Source organism: Balaenoptera borealis (assembly GCF_965194805.1).
Source record: "Balaenoptera borealis genome assembly, chromosome: 13".
Taxonomy (NCBI): domain Eukaryota; kingdom Metazoa; phylum Chordata; class Mammalia; order Artiodactyla; family Balaenopteridae; genus Balaenoptera; species Balaenoptera borealis.
The window spans coordinates 47866424-47888636 of record NC_138870.1 but is presented as its reverse complement, the minus strand read 5'-3'; the positions used below and the strand labels follow the sequence as shown (position 1 = coordinate 47888636).

Sequence of the window (22213 nt, the reverse complement as noted above, 5' to 3'; positions counted from 1 at the left end):
GGATGAACGTGTGTGGGGCTGTGTGCACAGGCATGTGCTTGAAGGTTGCCTTCAGCAACTTTTATGAGTTGAGAAGAAATCAAAGAGAAGACAAGTTTCTTAAGGGACTAGGAATCTATATCTTCCCAGGAAGCAAACATTCATGTTTTCAGCTGTCTAATCATGATGGACAGATTCTAGGCACTCCAGGGAAGGTACCTCAGCAGCTTCACATTTTGTTTATTTCCAAAACCAAACGTTGACAGTCAAGGTGGTTACTGTCCCCGGGGAGTAGAAACCTGCTAAGATGAGGACTCCTGTCAGCAGGACTGTTGAAATGCATCTGTGCTCATGCATGGATCTCCCCAAGACAGTAGGGGAGTGGACAGAAGAGGGAAGACAAGGAAAACAGCAAGGAAAGAGGAAAGCCCTCTCCCCTCCCCCAGGGGAGGGTATGTTCATGGCTTGTGCTTACAACTCTTGCTGGGTCTCCTCTTTGCCTTAGGTATGGCGCTAGGTGCCCCAGAAGTGTGCAACCAGGTCACCTCATCCCAGTCTGTCCGGGGCCTTCTCCCTTGTACTGCCCAGCAGCAGCAGCCGCAGCAGCAACTTCCTGCTCTCCCACCCACGCCTCAGCAACAGCCACCCTTGAATAATCACATGATCTCACAGGTGAGTCACCACTCGGTGCCAGAGCCCCCTCCGCTCTGATTCAAGCAAGCTCTGGAGGTACAGTCATGTCTCTTGTGCTGTGGGTGGCAGGAAAGATCTGTTTTTGGAGACATGCCACTCCCTCCCCCACCTCTTGTATGTGAGTTGTGGGGAGAGAAGAGGAAGGGCAGGGGTTTGGCCAAAGTGTTCTTAGTAGCGTCACCCTGGGAGTTGTTTTGCTTTATATTTCCTTCTCTTCCTCCTGAGAACTGTCAGTAGGACCTTCTACCCTATTCCACATTTCTACTGTACTCCATCTCCCTCTATCCTGTGTAATTAGCAAGGCGATTTTGCTCCCTATATCCATACATGGAGCTTGAAAACATCACAGCTCCTACCATAGTCTAGCTGAGTGTATTCATATGGCTGTTGACCCATAAACAAATATTTATATGTTGGGGTTTGGGGGAAAGGAAATAACACTCATTAAAACCCCTGCCATAAAGCACAAAACCCCCCAATGTTGTCTTTGTTTCCTGAGAGAGAAAGAGCTCTCTCTTTCTCCTTCTGTTGCTGGACTGTTAGATGTTGGTACCAACTGGGGTTTAAAGTTTTGCTTCTGTGGAGACCGTGCAAGTCATCAGCATAAGAATCAGATCCTATTCTATGCTGGAACCTCCTCGGTGTTTTAGGTTTAAAGTCTCCTTAATACTCTGAGGAGAGATATGCTGAGATCTTCACTTACTCTTTTCTTCCATGAATAGAGCTCTTCATGAATAGAGCCTATACTTTATCCTGAAGTATTCTCTGGTAGTCAGGAAGCCAATATGTCCGTATTCTTTTCTGCTGCAGTTTAAGTTCTCATTTCACCTCCCAGGCTCCCTCATCTCCCTGCTCAGTTAGTCCAGCTTGGCCTCAGAAATATCTCTTCCATAGGTACAAGAAGCAAGTCCTAAGCCCTGATACCCCAGGGACTGGAAACTAGAGTGGAAACACCCCAGAATGGCCCATTACTACCCCATTCATACATTGGGAAATGAAGCTAAAATAAAGAACAGTGAAGATCTAGGAAACTCTGCCTTGTGGCTTAACGTAACACACATGCCAATCATTCCAAGTCCTTCATCTCAGTCCCTAAATCAGTTTCTCTGTAGTCCTGACTTTCTTTCTTATTCTACCACCATCTGTCTACCACCTCATTAAGTCTCATTCACATTAGCTTACCTCGCTGCATACTGAAGCATAGCATGTGTGTGTGCTTTTCCCTGTCTGTGTCTTAATTCAGACCTGTGAGTATACTCTGAACTTCTCCCTCCAGCCATCCCCTACTGTTCCTGTGTGTGTGTCTCACTTTTCTAAGGTCCCAGTATTTTTTTGAGTTTTCTGAAATGTGTGTATTTTAATACAGTTCTGTTCCCTTTTCTCCCTCTTAGTCTTCCATCTGTCTCCTCTTTCCATCCATATCTAGAAACAGACAGCAAGAGTGGGAGGAGGATAAAGAGATAAGTAAAGAGACTAACCAGTGGGGACTGAAAAGCTTTTAGATAGAATGTTCAGGTAACCGGCCCTAAATCCCAAGCTTTTCCTCAGATTCTGTCCCTGCTTCTGAATCATGAGGGTCAGTGGGTCAGTTCTTGGTATTGATTGATCGTCCACAGGCAGTACAGTGCTAGGTTAGGTCCTATAGATTGGGGACAGGGGAACATTATTTGGTACAGAGATCTCAGAAATTTATTCTTGCAATTAATTGTGATCACAAATGCCAAACTAAAAAATCTTCTGCTTGGTTAAGTTTTGGTGTCTCTGAAGCACTTATGGTAGCTGCTAATATTATACCAGCACCACCCCATTATGTATAACTCCTTTTCTCTTTACCTCTTTCTTCCTCTTCCTACTGCCTTTTTCTTTCTTCCTTCCTTTCTCTTTTTCCCTGTCTCTCAGCACTGATAGCTCTCCAAACTCAAGTTGCTGAGCCCCAGAATACTTACTGTTTAGTTTCTCAAATGGTACGTAACAGTGAAGGGGTGAAGGAAGTGACCACACACACACATATACCACTGTGCTTACTCTAAAGGTTTTCCTTTTGAAGAAAAACCTTTAACTCTGTAGCAAAAAGCATTTGCTCCAGGCCTGAGGACAGTGCTGGCTAAACTATGCTCTTTCTCTTCTTGGAGGGCCTCTGCTGTCAGAGTAGGCCTCCATATCACATATCAGTAGAACGTTTGAAACCAAGGGGTGGGACTGAGGATTAAAGGACCAGTGGCTACCTTTTGCCCAATTAACTTAGAGTAGACCTCTTGAGAAGGAGTCCTCTGAGCCTCTCCATGGAGTCCAGTCAGGATCCAAGAGCCAATGATCTAGCCCAGAAGTCACCAGTAGGTGGCAGTCACATCCCTCAGGGCCAGTCTTTGGCTTCCCCGTGGTTTTTTGAAGTTCCCTAACTGGTGTTTGAGACTCTCTAAGAAGAGAACTGTAGCTGAGGGTAGTGGTAGAATAACTTAAAAATAGCACTGAGACGCCTGCCTTTACTACTACCCTTCGTCAGTTGGGAGAGGCCTAACAGAGGAGCATCCTTTCTTCTCTCTTCACTTTTTACTCAGAACTCACAAATGTGAGGAAAAACAGGCAGAGTTGTTTTACCACTTCATTGTCCCTAAGGCCTCCCCTTGTCCCCCAGAGAATGTAAGACCTGAAGTATGGCAGGCCCTCCCCCGAGAAGGAAGTGGATTAGGATAATAGAAAATGGGTCTAAAAGTTACCAGCACAAGTAGCTCAAGCTGAGCAGCTTGGCCAGCAGTTATATTTGGAATGCCACTGGCTTACAGAAAATAGGTGTGCCAGGAGAGCCGAGAGCTTATTTTCAAGGCTGTGGCATTATCTCTCCCACGTCACACAGTGGATTCTCAGTAACTTTTTCCTAGCCAAGATGACTTACATTTTATTTAATGCAGATATCAGGAGTATTCTCCGTCTTGGATGTCTTCTAATTCCTGGACTCCCTGCCTCTGGAACTGTTAGTCCCCTCTGTGAAAGGCTGTCCCAGGAGATACGTGGCAGGAGAGTATTGATACCTTGGTCCCCCACAACTCTTAATACTCTACTTTGGAAAGAGGAAGGAGAGTTACACAAACAAAAAGATGTTTATGTAATTTTGTTTGACTTCTTCCTTTACCTCCTCCCTACTGCTAGAGTAGAGTGGAAAGAACATATGTCAGGCAGAACTAGGTTCCCATCCCTGCTCTGCTGCATTAGCTGTGTGATCCTGGGTGTATGATTTAATTTCTCTGAGCCTTACTATCTTCACTGCAGATACAAGTTATCTTATCTCCCTATAGGATTATTGTGAGGTTGTAATGAGATAATGTATGTAAATGAGACAATGTATATCAGTGTTATTTCCCCTTCTCTTCATAGCTTCTCCAGAGGCTACGACTGGAGAACTGATGAGGTGATTGAAATAGCTAGAGGGGAAGACGAGAGAGAAAAAAATAACTCCCCATTAGCTGGTTTAGAACACACCATGTTCCTAATAAGCAAGTCCTCCTGCTTGAGGCTAGTGAAGGGACTGAAGGAACAAAGCTAAAACTAGGCTATTTATATTTTATTCCTAAATCCCTCCCTGTTTGCTTATGGGAGCATTTTTCATACTGCCCTCACAGCCTGGAGGAGCATAGAACAATCACTGGAGCAGGAGGAAGTAGCGGAACCAGGCGTGAACTGGCTTATTTTTCCTTCTCTGCCCTCGGGAGGCTGATGATTCTTGTGAATGAGCACTTCCTTCAGGAGAGCTGTGGTGTGAAATCAGGAGCATGCCTGGGAGAGCCGAGCCAGACCTTGGATGACCCTTCCTACAGAAGCAGGAATCCCTTCTCACGTGGGCATTCAAGGAGGGTTATGCACCCCAGGAATCCTGTGCTCAGGAAAAATGCTTGGGGCAAAAGCTGTGTTTGGGATCAGGCGGCAGACCCTAGCTCTGAGATTGCTCACAACAGCTGCAGAGTTCTGAGTGCCTAATGGGGCAGAGTGTGCAGTGCGTCTGTACTGATGGGAGAGATTGCTTATTTGTCAGAGACGTGAAAACCATGAGCTGTCCTGGGCTTGGTCTCCAGCCTGCTCAGAAGCCTTACTTTTCATGTGAAATTTCTTTTATGATTAACCTTGTTGTTCCTTCCCTTTCCCTCCCCATCTCTGCCCCACCCCCACCCCCGCCTATGCCTCTCCCTGTACCTCCCTTTTCTCTTCCCTTTCCACATGTCTCTCTGCTGGTCCACAGCCAGTCCCAGCTCTGCAGCCCTCTCCGCAGCCTGTTCAGTTCTCTCCAGGCTCCTGTCCCCAAGTCCTTCTGCCAGTCTCTCCGCCCCAGCAGTACAACATGGTATAAACTCCATTTCCCCTTTTTGTCTTGTCCGTGTGTGGCCTGTGTCTGGGCATGTCTGGGTCAGTCTGACAACCGTGCAAAACAGTTGTGCTGTTTAAAGGACCGTTGTTAGAAGGTATTTCTTCTTGAGGGGCCAGCACAGGCTGAACTATACTTCATTCTAGTGACCTCATAACAGTACTTTAGGCATCAGAAGATGCCTAAATGTAAGACAGAGAAGAACATTGAATTCCCCTGAGTTTCAGGACAGTGAACAAAATCAGATGTTGGTCTAACCTGGGCTCCTCATCCTCTCTACCATGTGCATCCTTCATCTCATCTGCTCCCAGGACATGTCTGAGGAACCCAGTTTATTCTGTACAGAATGATTCTTTATAATTTCTTTTAAAAATAAAAACACAGGAACTTCCCTGGTGGCGCAGTGGTTAAGAATCCGCCTGCCAATGCAGGGGACACAGGTTTGAGCCCTGGTCCGGGAAGATCCCACATGCCGCGGAGCAGTTAAGCCCCTGCACCACAACTGCTGAGCCTGTGCTCTAGAGCCTGCGAGCCACAACTACTGAAGCCCTCGTGCCTAGAGCCCGTGCTCTGCAATAAGAGAAGCCACTGCAATGAGAAGCCTGTGCACCACAACGAAGAGTAGCCCCCGCTCACCACAACTAGAGAAAGCCCGCGCGGAGCAATGAAGACCCAATGCAGCCATAAATAAATAAATAAATAAATTTATTTTAAAAATAAAAACGGCTTCCCTGGTGGCGCAGTGGTTGAGAGTCTGCCTGCCGGTGCAGAGGACACGGGTTCGAGCCCTGGTCTGGGAAGATCCCACATGCCACGGAGCAACTGGACCCGTGAGCCACAACTACTGAGCCTGCACGTGTAGAGCCTGTGCTCTGCAACAAGAGAAGCCACGACAATGAGAAGCCACAACAGTGAGAAGCCCGCGCACCGCGATGAAGAGTGGCCCCCACTCGCCACAACTGGAGAAAGCCTGCGCACAGGAATGAAGACCCAACACAGCCAAAAATAAATAAATAAATAAATTTTTAAAAATTAAAAATAAAAACAGTTGCAGATTTCTCTGGTACGACTGGTAAAAACTTAAAATGTTCCCCTATTTTACCATATTATTTTACATTAAAAATATCCTCTTCTGTTGAATAGCACATGCTGTTTAAATTGTTCGTACCCTGACTACAAATCCTTTGAAGATCTGATTTGTCTCATAGTTGATAACTTCTATCATGGTTATAGGAGCCCTGATTTTTTTTAACTTTGTGTTAATCACACCTGTCTGCTTTTTTACTAGAAACCCCTCTTTCCTCCCACCTCTTATCTCCATTCTGAAAAGTTCTAGAATATGAACCTCAAAATAGTAACTGCAGTCCAGTCCTCCTGTCATCTATTCCTGCCCACTAAGGTAGCAAAATAGCTAAGATCAGATCCCTGAAAAGTGAGTGAAACCACAGGAAAGCATTATCTTTTGTTTCTACTAGTTTCATTTGCAAAAGAACTTCTGCTCTGCATGTGTATGTATATGTGTATTTTGATTACTGTCCATGGAGCAAAAAAGATGAGGAAGTTAACAGACTAACCTATCACCATACAAGTGAGGGATGGAACACCCTCACTCTTTCTGCTTAGAGAAGAGGGCTGAGAGAGAAGGCAATTACAAACTAGCCAGTCAGTCTCGCCCTTCAGCTCAGCCACTCACCCTGGCCTCCTTTCAGAGGTGAGAATTGGAAGTGGTTTCTGAAGGGCAGGAGAACTCTAGGCAAGTGTCAGAGAACAGGGGTGGAAATGATTGCAAGAGGGAGTAAGGAGATAAGCAGCAGGAGTTGGGAGCCCACCAGTCTTTCCACCGCATAGGCAGAGCTGGGGAGCCACGTGAACCCACCCATAATCCACACAAGGTGTTATCTGGGTCCTTTATTATAAAAACGAGATTTATGACAATGTAGGGGCCCTTTGTATGGTTGGAGGCATGAGGAAGACAGGAAATGGAAAGATTCTGTAGGGTTTTTTCCCCACTAGTTTGTCCTGTTTTTTCTATATATAGAAGTTGTGTCATTGCTCCCATCTCCCCAGGACTAATTCTAATAAAGATCATAATCAGAGTGACCATTGTTACCCCATATGTGGTAGGGAGACTGGCTCTGGAGTTGGGCTTCAAACAGCTGTTCAATTCATAGCAATTTAAAACACCCTATGAGGGCTTCCCTGGTGGCGCAGTGGTTAAGAATCCACCTGCCAATGCAGGGGACATGGGTTCGAGCCCTGGTCCGGGAAGATCCCACATGCCGCAGAGCAACCAAGCCCATGCGCCACAACTACTGAGCCTGTGCTCTAGAGCCTGAGAGCCACAACTACTGAGCTGCGTGCCACAACTACTGAAGCCCACGCACCTAGAGCCCATGCTCCACAATAAGAGAAGCCACCGCAATGAGAAGCCCGCGCACCGCAACAAAGAGTAGCCCCCCTCGCCACAACTAGAGAAAGCCCGCACGCAGCAACGAAGATGCAACACAGCCAAAAATAAATAAATTTTTAAAAAAAACACTTATGAAATAAATAAATAAATAAAACAAAACACCATATGACAGAGGCTTAGGGCTAAAAAGCGCCTCCTAGGGCACACATGCAGGAGTGTCCCAAATTAGTGTAAGTAAGGAAGGCTGTAGAGAGGGCTACTATTTCTGTCTGTCTGTCTGTGTTGAAGCCAAAGACCTAGGGTTTGATATGACCTCAGTCCTTGGGTCTCCCTCACTCTCTCAACAGACAGATGATCTCAGCAACCCCTTTGGACAAATGAGCCTTAGCCGCCAAGGTTCTACCGAAGCAGCTGACCCATCCTCAGCTCTGTTCCAGCCCCCACTTATCTCCCAGCACCCTCAGCAGACTAGCTTCATCATGGCTTCTACAGGACAGCCCCTCCCTACTTCCAGCTATTCCACCTCTAACCATGCACCACCTACTCAGCAAGTCCTGCCACCCCAGGGCTACATGCAGCCCCCTCAGCAGGTGAGTGGCTTGGGTTCCCAGTTTAAATCACTAATTCAGGGACTTCCCTGCTGGTCCAGTGGTTAAGACTCCGTGCTCCCAATGCAGGGGGCCCGGGTTCGATCTTTGGTCGGGGAACTAGGTCCCACATGCTGCACCTACAGCCCGCATGCTGCAACTAAAAGATCCCACATGCCACAACTAAGACCCAGCGCCGCCAAATAAATAAATACATATTTTTTAAAAAAATAAATCACTAATTCAGTTTGTCCAGTATTATAATCCTTCTTTCTTCCTCTCATTTAGACAAATCAGAGGGAATAACTGTCCCCTACCCACCTCCATTTCCCCACCTTGACTTGAGAATCTTCTTTCTAGTCAGAAGGCCATCTTTCAAATAACACAAGTTCTTCCTGTTCTGTTTCAAACTTGTATACTAATGCTGCAATTGCAGGCCCAAAATAGCTCCATTTACAGATTTCTGAGAATTAACCATGATGTATTTAATAGTTTGGGGATGTTGGGGCTGAATTTGAGGGACTTTCTGATACATCTGTTTCCTCTTACCATAGATCCAGGTTTCTTACTATTCCCCTGGACAGTATCCTAACTCCAACCAGCAATATCGACCTCTCTCTCACCCGGTGGCCTACAGCCCCCAACGTGGTCAACAGCTGCCTCAGCCATCCCAGCAACCTGGTAAGAGGAACCGCTGATGTAAGAAGGTAGTGAGTAAGGGAAGGGTGGAGACTGGGAAAGAGAATTACCTTCGCTGTTTAAAAAGCAGGGGGGACTTCCCTGGTGGCGCAGTGGTTAAGAATCCGCCTGCCAATGGAGGGGACACGGGTTCGAGCCCTGATCCGGGAAGATCCCACATGCCACGGAGCAACTAAGCCCATGTGCTACAACTACTGAGCCTGCGCTCTAGAGCCCGTGAGCCACAACTACTGAGCCCGCATGCCACAACTACTGAAGCCTGTGCGCCTAGAGCCCGTGCTCTGCAACAAAAGAAGCCACTGCAGTGAGAAGCCTGCACACCGCAACAAAGAGTAGCCTCCGCTCGCTGCAATTAGAGAAAGCCCTTGTGCAGCAACAAAGACCCAATGCAGCCATAAATAGATAGATAGATAGATAGATTTATTTTAAAAAATAAAGTAAAAAGCAGGGGGTGCAGGGGCGGGGGGGCGGCAGGAATGATTAGGGTCCTATGGAGGAACCCGTGATCTCCAGGAAAAGAAAAAGTAAAATAGAAAGAAAATTACTGAGAGAGTGTGACCTCCTAAACATTGTTGATACTATGCTAATGTCTTCTCTGCTTTGCCCATCCCTAGGTTTACAGCCCATGATGCCTAACCAGCAGCAGGCGGCTTACCAAGGCTTGATTGGGGTCCAGCAGCCACAGAACCAGGGCCTGCTCAGCAGCCAGAGGAGCAGCATGGGGGGCCAGATGCAAGGCCTGGTGGTTCAGTACACTCCACTGCCTTCTTACCAAGTGGGTGCATTCTGTACTAGGAAAGATCACCCAGTCCTTGGGATGAGGAAAAGGAGCACAGTTTCCCACATCCTCCAGTCTGACAACTCGAACACTAAAACATTGTTCACTTTACCCCTAGAATTTTTAGGTTTTCTTCCTCTGAGAGAAGGCCCAGAGAGTCTGAGAACAGTCTTTATTTAAACTGTTTGGTTTTTATATAGCCATGCAAACAAGTATATACCCAGAAAAGTAGGATCTAGAGGAAATTAGGCTCCTTCCTGTACATCACATGCCCATGGGTGAGGTTTGGAGAGGAAGGGAATGGAGGTAGCTCTAAGCATTTCCTTTATGCAGGTAAGGAGAATAGGAGTCTCTAAAGGTAGGGAAGGAGGTTAGAGTGTCCTGGTCTAGTGATGACTAGAGGCTGTTCTTTGGATGAACTCTTTGGGAGTAAGAGTGGTCATTCTCTTCTTGTCTCCACCCAGGTCCCAGTGGGTAATGACTCGCAAAATGTGGTCCAGCCGCCTTTCCAGCAACCCATGCTGGTCACTGCGAGCCAATCTGTGCAAGGGGGCCTCCCAGCAGGGGGCGTACCAGTGTATTACAGCATGATCCCTCCAGCTCAGCAGAACGGTACAAGGTGAGGACTCCCAGAGAGTTGGGGTGCATCTCCCACAGACCTTTAGCAACTGTTGCACCATGGTTTTGTTTCCACTGGGAAAGAAAGGCAGGGGTAAAAATCCCAGTGGTACGCTAAAGCAGTTAGAACATGAGGGAGTTCATTCTCCTCTTCTCCTTGTCAATTCGATATCTGCATAAGAATTCATCAGCAGGAAAAATTCATGCTTCGGAGACAGAGGCTTTATAATTTCCCCCATTTTTTGTTTTTCTAATCAGTGGGATTCAGAACTATGAGATAGAGACTGCTTATTATTTTAAAAAAGCAATTTGGAGTATACATATGTAAATTTTTCTGTGTACCTCTATATCCATGGATGAATCTGAGATAGCCTATTTCTATATGTCTATTTATATATATCTTAGTATAGCTCATAGCTAATAGAATTTTAGAGGTAGAAGTTACCTTAGAAGTGTCTAAGTATTTAGACATTTCTAAGTGTCTAATAGTCCACTCCCCTTGTTTTATTTTTCTCTCTTCTTTTATAAATGAGGAAGTTCCAACTAGGGATGTTAAGAAACTTACCCAAAGTCACACAACTAGTTAGTAGAAGCAGAGCTGGGACTAGAACTCAAGTCTGGGCCTCAAGTATTTCTGTGTCTCTCTCAGTGTCCACATTTCTTTCTTTTTATGTGTATGTCTCCATGTTGTCTTGAGTTTTGTGAGATTTTTCCCCATTTGTCTTTAGTTGACTATATGTGTTTGCCATTGAGAAAATATGCTAAATCTCCTTAGTTATTTTTTGCCCATCTCTCTCTAGCACTTTAGTCCTGTGTGTCTGTCTCTGGCATTCTCTTCGTGTTTCTGCTGTGTTTCTCAGAGTGTGTGTGTGTGTGTGTTTGTGTTTGTGTGCGTGCACATGTGTGTGTGTTTGGTGTTTCTACACTGTTGGGAAGAGCATGTGTTACTGACATTCCATCCGTAGCGCTGATTAGCAGCTTCCTAATTGAAAGATGATCAAGTACAAATATATATAATTAACTTTGAACTGATGAGTGATTTTAGAAATTGCATGGCAAATTGGTCTGGGAATGGCTTGGAGCTGCCTTGACTTCCCACAGGGGAGGCCCAGGAAGCAACAGCTGTCTGCCAGGAGTTGCGTTCCTCCCTCTACCGCTTTACCACTCTTCTCTTCTCCATCTCCCCAGCCCTTCTGTGGGGTTTCTGCAACCTCCTGGCTCTGAGCAGTACCAGATGCCTCAGTCTCCCTCTCCCTGCAGTCCACCACAGATGCCACAGCAGTACTCAGGTAAGAGGATAAAGAATTGAGGGGTCTTGGGCACTGGTGAGAGCAAACACTGCTGAAGGACTTGTGCTTTAGAGCTGGGAAAGACAGAGAGAGTTCAGGGATTGGCTCTGTCCCCAAATGTGACCCCATCATGAGGGAAGACCAAAGTCCTGGCTGGCTGGTGTTTTCCAGAGGTGCTGAAATTGACCCCTCAAAAGGTGAGGTTGGTTGCCTGATCCCTATCCCTGGGGGGGTCACATGTCCATTGAGTTCCTTGTTTTCTCTCCCTCTCCCTCTCCCTCTCCCTCTTTGCTGAATCCAGCACTACACTCACCACTCACATGCCTTTGAGACACAAAGTGCTTACTTCTGTCTGTTGCACTCATTCTTCCTGTAAACAGCTTTTCTTTTCTCTTGGGAGTGTGAGGGAGGCTGATAAAATGCTTTTAAAATCGTATCTTAGATTTGTTTAGTTTTTCCTATGTGCTCGCATACATTGTGTCATTTTCATTCTCACCACAACCTGGTGAAGAGGAAATTTAAGACTCAAAGAGAATAAATGACTTGCCTAAAATCACAGTCCTAGAGCTTGAACTTGGGTCTTTTCACTTTCTATAACCCATGCTACATCCTCAGTAACACATTTTCAACAGGTTTCTGTACTCTATTCCTTTCTCTCCAGTAGGAAATAAATGGATATCATGTTAAATAGCTAAAGGCCTTCTTTGGAGGGGCCAGTTATCCAAGGTGAATAGACTTATGCCTTGCAGCCTCTCACTATCTGTCTTTGCCAAGAACTCCCCCAATACACCAAGTACAACTGCTCTTGTTTGTTTCCCTTTCACCCAACCGTGACATATCATTACGCTGCAGTTAAGTAGACTTCACGGGTTCTGGAGGGGAGGAGGTCTTAAGGTAGCCTCCAGCCATCCCCATTCAGCTCTATTGTGGGAATGTCAGGGTTCCCTCTTCTGGTGAGAAGGAGGTATTTTGCCAATTTTTCTTATTTTAGAAATGGAATATTTTTCACATAAGATTTTCTGTACTCTATGTTAGGTGCTCTGGAGTAAATTCCAGAATTAAGCTTGCTCACAAGACATGATCAGTTCTTACCTTCAATGTAATGACTGCTTCCTTTATCCAGACCAACCATGGATCTCTTACAGGCTGAGGTTTTAAAATTCACCAACCCTTACTACCCTTTATTACATTATTGGTCTCTCTAGCTGTTTCTCCTAGTGTCCGCCAGGGGCACTTGACCTCGAAATTCCCAACGGGGTATGGAAATTATAGAAACCAGCTCCAAGAACTGCTGTAGCCTGAGGTGGTGCTTGGCACCTCAGGGCGTTTTCTCTCCTGTTTGTTAAAATAAGTGTGTGCGTGTGCATATGGGTATGCTTGTATGTGAATTTTTGTATATATCCTTAGTGGTATATCAGTATATCTGTTGGGTCTCTGCAGTTATGTCTCTTCATCTGCAAATACAAGATGAATTAGAGACAAATCAAGTGAAAATAATTTTTCAGTACCTACTCTGGACCTAGTGCTGGGTTAATTAAGTAAACTGAAACAGCTATTGTTCTGAAAGTTGGCAGCACTAGAGATCTGGACTGGGATTGGAAGGAGATAATCTAGGCTCTTCCCAAATTAATAGAAATAGACAAAACCCTCTTCATCATCTAATTTCCTTGCTGCTTTAGAATTTTCTGTTATATTTCCTTTCCTTCTGGCTACCCTGATTGACCCTAGGCTTCTGACTGACCCCTTGTACTTTTCCTAGATAATGGGACCCTCTCTTCCACCCACATCATCTAAGAGACCCATTCACCATAGCATCGATCTTAAAAGTCTTCAATCCCTGCTCATGGAAATCTAAGAGGAAGTGGAAGAAAAGAAAAAGTGCTTCTTACACCTTCCTTTCCAGTTTGCCCTTTACTGAAAAGATAGAAGGCTGGCATTCCCCACAAGGGCTGCTATGTCACCTTCAGAGGACAGTCACCCGCCCTTCTCCCATGTAGCAACATGGTCACTTTTCCAAAAATAAAGGCAGGGATTAGGATTGGCTGTTCCTAGAGCAATTGTTCCAGTTTATTAATACATTTTTGTAGTTGCCCAGTTTACCCCCAGGCCTGGACGTTAATTCCTCCACTGTGATATTAGATATAACCATAACCTCAGGAAATACTTTTCTTCCCGCTAAAATAGTGACTTGCAGGTCCCTTGAGGTTTCTACAGGGATGCTTGTCTGGGGAAGAGGCACACAGACATGAAATGGCAGTGAAACCTATGCACAGACTCTCAACTCACAGTGACACAGCAGCACGGCCAGAGTGAGGTACATACAGAAATAGCTTCTCACCTACTTACTGGCTCATTTTGTAGCTGAGGGCTTTCCAAAGCTGAGACTAACTCTTTTCAATCCCCACTCCCTGAAGATAACCCTCTCCCCCACCAAAAAAATGGAAAACTACGAAGATACTATAGGATTCTATCCTGTAATTTGGGAAAGATGCCTGTGGGATTTTATTTCTCTGGACATTCCTTTCCATAGATTTGATTCCAGATGGTAAGGAAGAAGCCTTATCAGTTTTCTACCTCAGCGATTTAAAAAAAAAATAAAAACTAAACAAAAGCAATTCTGCCAGACATAAATGTCATCTGTTTATATTTATGCGGTTTGCTCTGCCCAATCGACCTTTCTGCCCAGGTTTAATGATGCCACTTAAAAAGCCATTCACACGTTCCCTCTCCTTTCAGAGCTTTCAAGCTGAAATTGATTTCCTTATTCAACTCCCTTTTCCCCCTTCCCACTCCAACCCAGGCTCCTTCCCCCAACCTGATTAGGTGGAAGCGCTGTCACTGGGCAGTGCTGTGGGGGGTTTTCGTTTTGGGGGATTTGGGGGGTTTTTTGCCACGTGCATTAAGAAGTAGCCACAGTTCAGCTGCTAATGGATGCCACCAGCTTCTGGCTTGAGGAAGAGAAGCATAAAAATCATCTCATCAGCAGAGTAGTGCTCTCTGTCCTCAGCTGAGTGAAGGAACAACACTCCAGGCCAGCGGGGGAGGACTCAGTGAGGGGAGGAGCTCAGGCATGAGGCTGCAACTGAGAACCCTGCCTTTGTTTTTGTTCGGATCAGAGAAAATAATATGAGGACTTTGTTCTCTTTCCCCCTCCACTTTAGCCCCCTAATAGCTCCTTACGGCTACATGTTGGTATTAGAAAGAGCTTCTACTGCCTTGCTTATGCCCACACCCTACATACTCACACATCCTCTACCTTTTCCTGGCCCAGGGCATTAGGCTCAGGTTATAAGCTGCCTTCCAGAAAAGCTATAGATTTGATTATTTTTACGTTGGCCCCCTCAGGTAGCAGTGAGGTGTCTGAATAAGGTCAGTTGCAGTTTTTTGGGTAAAGAACATCGGAGCAGGTGGAGCTCTTAGGGTGGGGAAATACAATGCCCAGAGCAACTGTAGTAAAGGGGGAGTTGTTAAATGCATGACACTTCACAACTGTACAATTTTCCTGTGGCCCTTTTACAAGCCATGCTGATGAATACCCTGTCCCCTTTGGCAGGGGAAGGGGAGAGGTGAGCCTGTCGAGCCTGTCGCTCTGAGTATCTGTGCTCTCTGATTGTATGAGCCCTAGAGGATGGGGGGGGGCACAAACTGGGGAATAGGGTGCAACAGATGCTGTGTCTCCTGAGCTGTTCTCTCAGACCTCCCACGGTTTCTTTTCCTTTCCTTTGACCGATGCTACCTGAGAAAAGCAATCACGCTCACTTCCCAGCATGACTGGTGCCCAGGGCAGAGGCTGCAACATTTCCCATCACAGGAAGCAGTGCGATGGCGGCAGCAGTGGCAGCCCCAGAGCACTGAGCCATGAAGACAGCAGCACTGCAGCAGGTTTTCGAGCTAGCGACCCTCAGTCCCATTTCTCTACCACCAGACACACACATGAACTCAGCCTGTCCATCCACAGAAATACAGTCTGGGGGTTCAAGAGCAAAGCCTCATGCTGGACAGTCCCCCGTGGGGAAGCAGAGCTCCTGCTCATCTCTCCCAGCAGGAACTGTCCCTCAAACTGCTTCTCCCTCACCCCTTACCTTGCTTTTCACCATGAGGAAGATTCAGGACTTAATGTTCCTCCTCATTGAGCCCTTTCCTTCCCCCAGACTGTGAGAGGGTAAGACTATATCCATGGTTGCCTGGGCTAAAACCTCAGGGCTGCATCCAGTCAGTCACCTTAAACCGTCAGTAAAACCTTCAGAGAGTCTCACCCTCCCACTCCATTCCTGCTGTCACTGCTCTAATTCATAATCACTTTGTTCTGTTTCAGTAGCCTCCTAACTAGTCTTCTGGTCACTAGTCTCTCCCTCCCTTCAGCCATCTTACATTCGGCCACTTGGGTTAGCTCTCTGAAACACAAGTCCTGTTCCCAACACCTACGGGATACAACCCTTACCAGAATGTGCTTCAAACTCTGACACCAGCTATTTGTTTAATGTCCGACTCCCTAATGGACTGTTCATTCCATGGGGGTAGAGACCAGTCTTTTTGTTTGTTTGTTTGTTTGTATACCCAGTGCCCAGCATAGGAACTGGCACATAGACAAATGTTCAATAAACGTTTGTTGAATAAATGAATAAATGTATCTCATCTCCTACTACTTCCCCTACATAGCCCCTGTGCCTTAGCACCTTGAATTATTTGTCATTTCCTGAGTATGACATACATCTCTATGCCATTCCCTCTACTTGAAATGTTCCCAATTCACCCAACGCTTGCCCAAGAATTATATCCTGGATCTGGTTTAGTGAAGCTATGCACATTTATCTTCTCCAGAACAACCAGAGATCGCTGACTTATCTGCAGCCATTACCAGAAAAGCCGGCACGTGCCTGCAGCCCTGGCCCAAGCCCCAGACTGGGACCTGTACCATGCCCAGACAGTTGAGCAGTCTGACCCGGGCATTTGGTAATACCCAACTTTGACAGAAATGAAGTAGTTTTCTGCCAAGCATACCAAAGTACCCCTCACCAGGTGAAGGCCAGGAGGGCATTGGCATCTTCCACTCAAACTTCCACTGGTTCGAAGTTTCCACTGGTCTGAGAGAGAGTCAGAGACCAAATCAGCAACTATCTCAGATTCCTGGCAGGACACAGTTTAAGTGACCCTGAAGCCAGTAGGTGGATTTGCTTACTGGCTTTTCCACCTAGGGTTAGCTGACAGGCCTAAAATGTAGTTTGAATTCACAACCAACTGCTTTTTTCCTGCCACCCAGGAGTGTCACCTTCTGGACCAGGTGTGGTGGTCATGCAGCTGAATGTCCCTAATGGACCCCAGCCCCCCCAGAACCCATCCATGGTCCAGTGGAGTCACTGTAAATATTACAGCATGGACCAGCGGGGGCAGAAACCTGGAGACCTGTACAGTCCTGACAGTAGCCCCCAGGTGAGTCCCTGCAACCCACCTTTGTCTTAGCAGGGAGGTAACCAGATTCTTCTCAGGAAGTAATCTTTGCCATTGACTGAGCAACCTCTGTTACTTGTCTTTCCCTGGGCACTTTTCGGGAAGAAACACAAGAAATAGAAGAGAGCATCTTCTTTCAAGGAACCTAAGATTTAAGGTGGCAGATGGGACACATGCTTGAAAATGCTAAGGGAATACTTAAAACAGTATGTCAAAAAGTGGATATTAAAATAATACAAACTGGGCTTCCCTGGTGGCGCAGTGGTTAAGAATCCGCCTGCTAATGCAGGGGACACGGATTCGAGCCCTGGTCCAGGAAGATCCCACCTGCTGCGGAGCAACTAAGCCTGTGCGCCACAACTACTGAGCCTGCTCTCTAGAGCCCATGAGCCACAACTACGGAGCACACGTACCATAACTACTGAAGCCCATGCGCCTAGAGCCCGTGCTCCGCAACAAGAGAAGCTACCGCAATGAGAAGCCTGCGCACCACAACGAAGAGTAGCCCCCGCTCGCCACAACTAGAGAAAGCCCGCGCACAGCAGTGAAGACCCAACGCAGCCAAAAATAAAATAAATTTTAAAATAATAATAATAATAATACAAACTAATTAGAGACTAAGGGGCTAGTTTGAAGGAGCAGTCTGACTTTGACAGAGTTCAGCAAGAGAAGTTTCCTGAGAGGGGTGACTGTTAAGCCAAGCCATAGGAATATCCAGAGGGTAATGTTTAGTGTGTGTATGATGTGTACTCCTCTCTCTCCCACAGGCCAACACACAAATGAGCAGCAGCCCCGTCACATCTCCTACTCAGTCTCCAGCACCCTCTCCTGTCACCAGCCTCAGCAACGTCTGCACAGGACTCAGTCCCCTTCCTGTCCTCACACAGTTCCCCCGTCCTGGGGGTCCAGCACAGGGTAAGGGGTTAGATAAGGGCTGGTTGCTGTCAAATTCGCTGTTCGCATCCCATTCCCAAGTGGGGAGATCAAGAGGGCAGCAACAGGCAGGGAACCAGTGTGGCTGGTCATCCAACTCTGGCCCTGTTTAGGCCAAAGACACCTGCCCCTCTTTAGTGCTGCCCATAGTTAATTTACTCTAGATCTCCGTTAGATATTTAGTATTTACTTCCAAGTCCCTGGTGATTATGAGCCAGGGAAAAGAAGTTCACTGAACTTTCTAATGAACAACAAAGAGTTTAATCCATCAGTACTGAGTCTGAGGGCTGGGAATATGGGGTGGTGTCAGAAACGGTATGTGTCAGAAACATTATGGTTTTAGAAGAGGGAATACTGGATTTGAGTTAAAAGACTTGGGTTCAAATTCTAGTTCTACAACTAACTAGCTTTGTGATGTTGAACATGTTACTTAAACTTAAAACAGGACCTCAGTTTCCTAATATTATAAAATGAGGTTAATCACACATAAGATGGAAATAGTCTTATCTGCTTTCTGCCGTGGCTATCAAAAGCAGTATAAAATTAAGATGAAAATATGGTTTAAAACGTCAAAGTGCTCTGAAATACAGTATTTATCACCAATAATAGGTAACACATGGTACTTAATATGTATCAAGCATTGCTCTAAGTGCTTTACTTATAAGTACTTTACTTTATAGGTGCTGTAAGTGTCTTATAGTCATTTAACCTCAGCAGTGCTAATGAGAGGAAAACATACCCAACATCCCATTTTCAGTAACAGAGCTAGGATTTGAACCTAGGCAGTCTGGCTGTAAGTCTGTGTTCTTGTCCACTGCATTGTATTGCCTCTCATGTGAGTCAGAAACTTGAGCCCTGGGTTTAAGGTGAGAAGAAACTATATGAGAAACAAAAGACAGTCATAAGGGTCTGTAGGTTTCCTCCAGGGCCTTTTGTCTTCAATGGACAGAGCCCTTCTTCAAAGGTGAAGGAACCTAATAACCCCTTTTGTCTGAGATACAGCCGAGAGCCAAGGGGTTTAGGAAGAGAGACAACTCTTAAATCAGTGACATGGGCACTCCTATCGTAGAAAAAGTAGCAATAGTATGCATTGTTGCTCTCCATCTCCAAAGCCCCATGAAGTCTCATAAAAGCCATACCATGTAGTTCAAACTCCCAGAAAACCATCTGTTCTTCCTCCCTAGGTGATGGTCACTACTCCCTCTTGGGCCAGCCATTACAGTACAATCTGTCCATCTGCCCTCCCTTGCTCCATGGCCAGTCAACTTACACGGTGCACCAGGTAAGGGTGTCTCCCATCAGCCTTAGGGCCATCAGAGTCCCCTTCTCATCCAGGCCCCTGCTTCTGAGCCATCCACCTCAACTAGCTGGGTGGACAAGAGAGACAACACAGAGAGAATGGACGAAGTGGGAAGAGCCTTTACCCCACTCCTGTACTCATTCCTGTCACCCCTTCCCCAGTGCCAAGAGGGAGAGGCTCTTTGTCTCTCAGTGGCCACTCTCTGGCCAATCTGACTGCCTGGTGGGATGGGGTCCTCAGGGTTGGGTACTGCTCCTTAATCTCTCAGAAAGACTGGGATGTAAGGCAGTCATTGTTTACCTGGAATGAGAGTTATCTTTCGAATGTTGAAGGGACAGAGTGGATTGAAGCATGGAAACCGGAGCAAGAGACAAGCACTCAAATCTGCCTCCACTGACCTGGGGACAACAGATGTTGGTGAGTGACAGGTTGCTGGATCCCCAAAAGAAGGTGCTTACCCCTCCAGCCTTGCATTACCAGCCCAGGATGGTGAGAAAAACCAGCTTAGGGTGGGGAGTCAAAAGAGGACCTTTTCGTACTCAAGACCAAAGAGAAGCTGGAGAAGTGAGGTGTCTCAGTCCTCCTTACCAAGCAATTCCAAGTCCTAGGGAAGACGAGGGTGAAAATTGGGAATAGCACAGTGATGGGGCTTGTTGAGCCTGCTATTAACAGACAATCTTGTGGAAGTGGTCCTGACCCTGATCTAGGATGTCTACCTTTGGTAGTCCTAGACCCAGTTTAGGAGAGGCTTGATAAGAGAATATGGGGGAGTAACTCTCCTCCTGCAGGCCTACCATACTAGGCATAACAAGATCTCTTGGGGTTTCGCCTACTGAAGCAGTTTGCTAAACAAGGAAAGGAAGGGAAACTGACTTCCCTAGATGATAAGAAAGAGGAATCTACCTGGGCCAGCCTCTGGGAAGGGAATGGAACATATTTCAGATTGAGCTATTAACTTTGTGAAAGAACATAACCAAAAGCCACACTTTCTTCACAGTAATTGCACCCTGTGAGAGAACTGAGGTATAGGTTTCCAGATCTTAAATCTGGGATTCTGATTCCCAGTCTCCTCTTGCCTACATCTCTAGGCTAGGAGAAGAGAAAGTTTCCTTTGTGTCTCCTAGTTGCCCTGATCAGAGTCTGGATGGTAGGGAGTTGGGTTGATTTGGGGAGGGAGGAAAGAGCTAAGTGAGAAAGGCTGGGCTTTTGAGGACATTGTATACAGACTTGGTCAGCTGGATACTCCTCTGCTGGGCTGCTGGCCAGTCCTTCCTACTCTATACCTCTTACAACCATGTCCTGTCTCCTCCCCTTCCAGTCCTGGGACGGGTGCTGGAGGTGACAGATCTCCCTGAGGGCATCACCCGTACCGAGGCGGACAAACTCTTCACTCAGCTTGCCATGTCCGGCGCCAAGATCCAGTGGCTCAAGGATGCTCAGGGGCTGCCTGGTGGGGGTGGGGGGGACAACGGTGGGACTGCTGAGAATGGCCGCCACTCGGACCTCGCTGCCTTGTACACCATCGTGGCTGTGTTCCCCAGCCCTCTGGCTGCCCAAAATGCCTCCCTTCGCCTCAACAACTCTGTGAGTCGCTTCAAACTTAGAGTGGCCAAAAAGAACTATGACCTGAGGATCCTGGAGCGAGCCAGCTCCCAATAAATGGAGGAGAAGAAGGGACCAGCATGGCAGGGGTGGGGCAGGGTAGAGGGGGTCAAGGGGTCCTGTCAGACCACAGACAGGCAGAAGGTAAGGTAAGGTCCACAGACAGACACTAAACTGGAGCCTAAGAGAGTAGGGATGAAGATGGAAACAGAGACAGACACTCACACTGGCACTGGACTCTTTCTCACTCCCCTGCCAAGGGTCCCTCTTTTTCCCTGGTTGGCCCCATGTCTGCTTCCCTCTCTTTCCCATCCTCTTCTATGATTTTTTATCTCTTCTCTCACCATGAAATTAATTCTTTCATATTTTTTGGTCAGGTAGAATTGGGAGGGTCCCACACTCCCATGTTCTCCTATTTCCTTACCATCCCAAGCTCCCTTTTCTTTTTTGGTCTTTATGAATATATTTATATGGACAGAATTAAGAAAAATTGAAATTGATTTCCCCTTTCTCCCACCCCATCTTATCTCCCCAAACCCCACAGAGTTAAAACTTGGGCCTCCCTCCACCCCCTAGAATACTTGTATATTGTTTGTTTGAGGTTTGTGCTGCAGTAACAGACACAGTATTTAATTGCACATACAGATGTTTGCTGGGTATATTCACTGTAAATTTTATTTAATCTGATTTTTTGTTTGTTGGGGGGTTCTTCGGGGGGGGGTTGATTTTGTTTTTAAATATAAAAAAAAAATCTGTCACTGGACATCAGTCCGTTTTCTGTTGCCACCCTGGTGTGGGTGGGGTCGGAGGGATTTGATGCGGGCTGGGATGGCTTTCTCTGGCATATGCACACGTATCTTCCTAACACTGTTCCCTGCATCCTGTCCTACTCCTTACAAATAATTCTGATAGATGGCTGGGTCTATAATGGGACTCTGCCACTAACTGTGGTTTATCAAGCACATCACTCTCAACTCTGGACCTCTGAGTTCTTACCAGTAAAATAAGAGACTTGGACTGACTAGGCGACCTCTGAGGTTCCTTCCACCCTGTTAATTCTGTGATACTCATTTAGGGCCCTGGTAGCTAAGCCAGAGGAGTGTGAGTGACGTCCAAAACTGGGTCGAGATGCTTGCTTCATACCTGTCCATCTCATATTCTGAAAACTCTTCAGGGATGGAGGACTTGGGCCTTTCTTTAATCCCAAAGCCAGAGGATTGGGTTCTACCTGGCAGGAACAGAACTGCATGTTTCTTACAATAAAAGCTACATCAATTGAACTTGCTGTGCCAAGATGTCATACTATCCAGGTGTGCTTAGCAGTCCCTGTTCTGTGCAGCTGAAGAAAGGTGAAGAGCAGAAGTCACTTGCCTGTAAGATAATAGAGCTTTCCTCTATCTTCCCAAAGCTAGCCCTGTTGTTTTGCAGCCTGTCAGACAAGGGCCATTAAAGAGCCTGTTGACCCAGAACCATCCAGCAGCCCCTTTTCAATGTCACCCACCCCTTAAAGAAGGAAAAAAGAA

At 46.5% G+C, this 22213-nt stretch overlaps 1 protein-coding gene across 28 annotated transcripts in view; it reads left to right on the top strand.

Annotated features, from left to right (window-relative positions):
• Positions 1-21970, top strand: part of R3HDM2 (R3H domain containing 2) — a 148271-nt gene extending 126301 nt beyond the window's left edge. For 13 of the 28 annotated variants that reach the window (XM_082350785.1, XM_082350783.1, XM_082350782.1 and 10 more), the window contains 13 exons: positions 485-651; positions 4904-5005; positions 7784-8026; positions 8578-8704; positions 9337-9497; positions 9965-10119; positions 11307-11407; positions 16229-16360; positions 16668-16837; positions 17623-17770; positions 18973-19070; positions 19421-19505; positions 20407-21970. In XM_082350785.1, coding sequence (XP_082206911.1) covers positions 485-651; positions 4904-5005; positions 7784-8026; positions 8578-8704; positions 9337-9497; positions 9965-10119; positions 11307-11407; positions 16229-16360; positions 16668-16837; positions 17623-17770; positions 18973-19070; positions 19421-19505; positions 20407-20747 — 2030 coding nt within the window. In that variant the 3' untranslated portion in view covers positions 20748-21970. The remainder of the gene's footprint in view (positions 1-484; positions 652-4903; positions 5006-7783; positions 8027-8577; positions 8705-9336; positions 9498-9964; positions 10120-11306; positions 11408-16228; positions 16361-16667; positions 16838-17622; positions 17771-18972; positions 19071-19420; positions 19506-20406) is intronic. The other 15 variants (XM_082350793.1, XM_082350797.1, XM_082350795.1 and 12 more) reach the window with 4 other exon arrangements.
• The last annotated feature ends 243 nt before the right edge of the window (positions 21971-22213 follow it).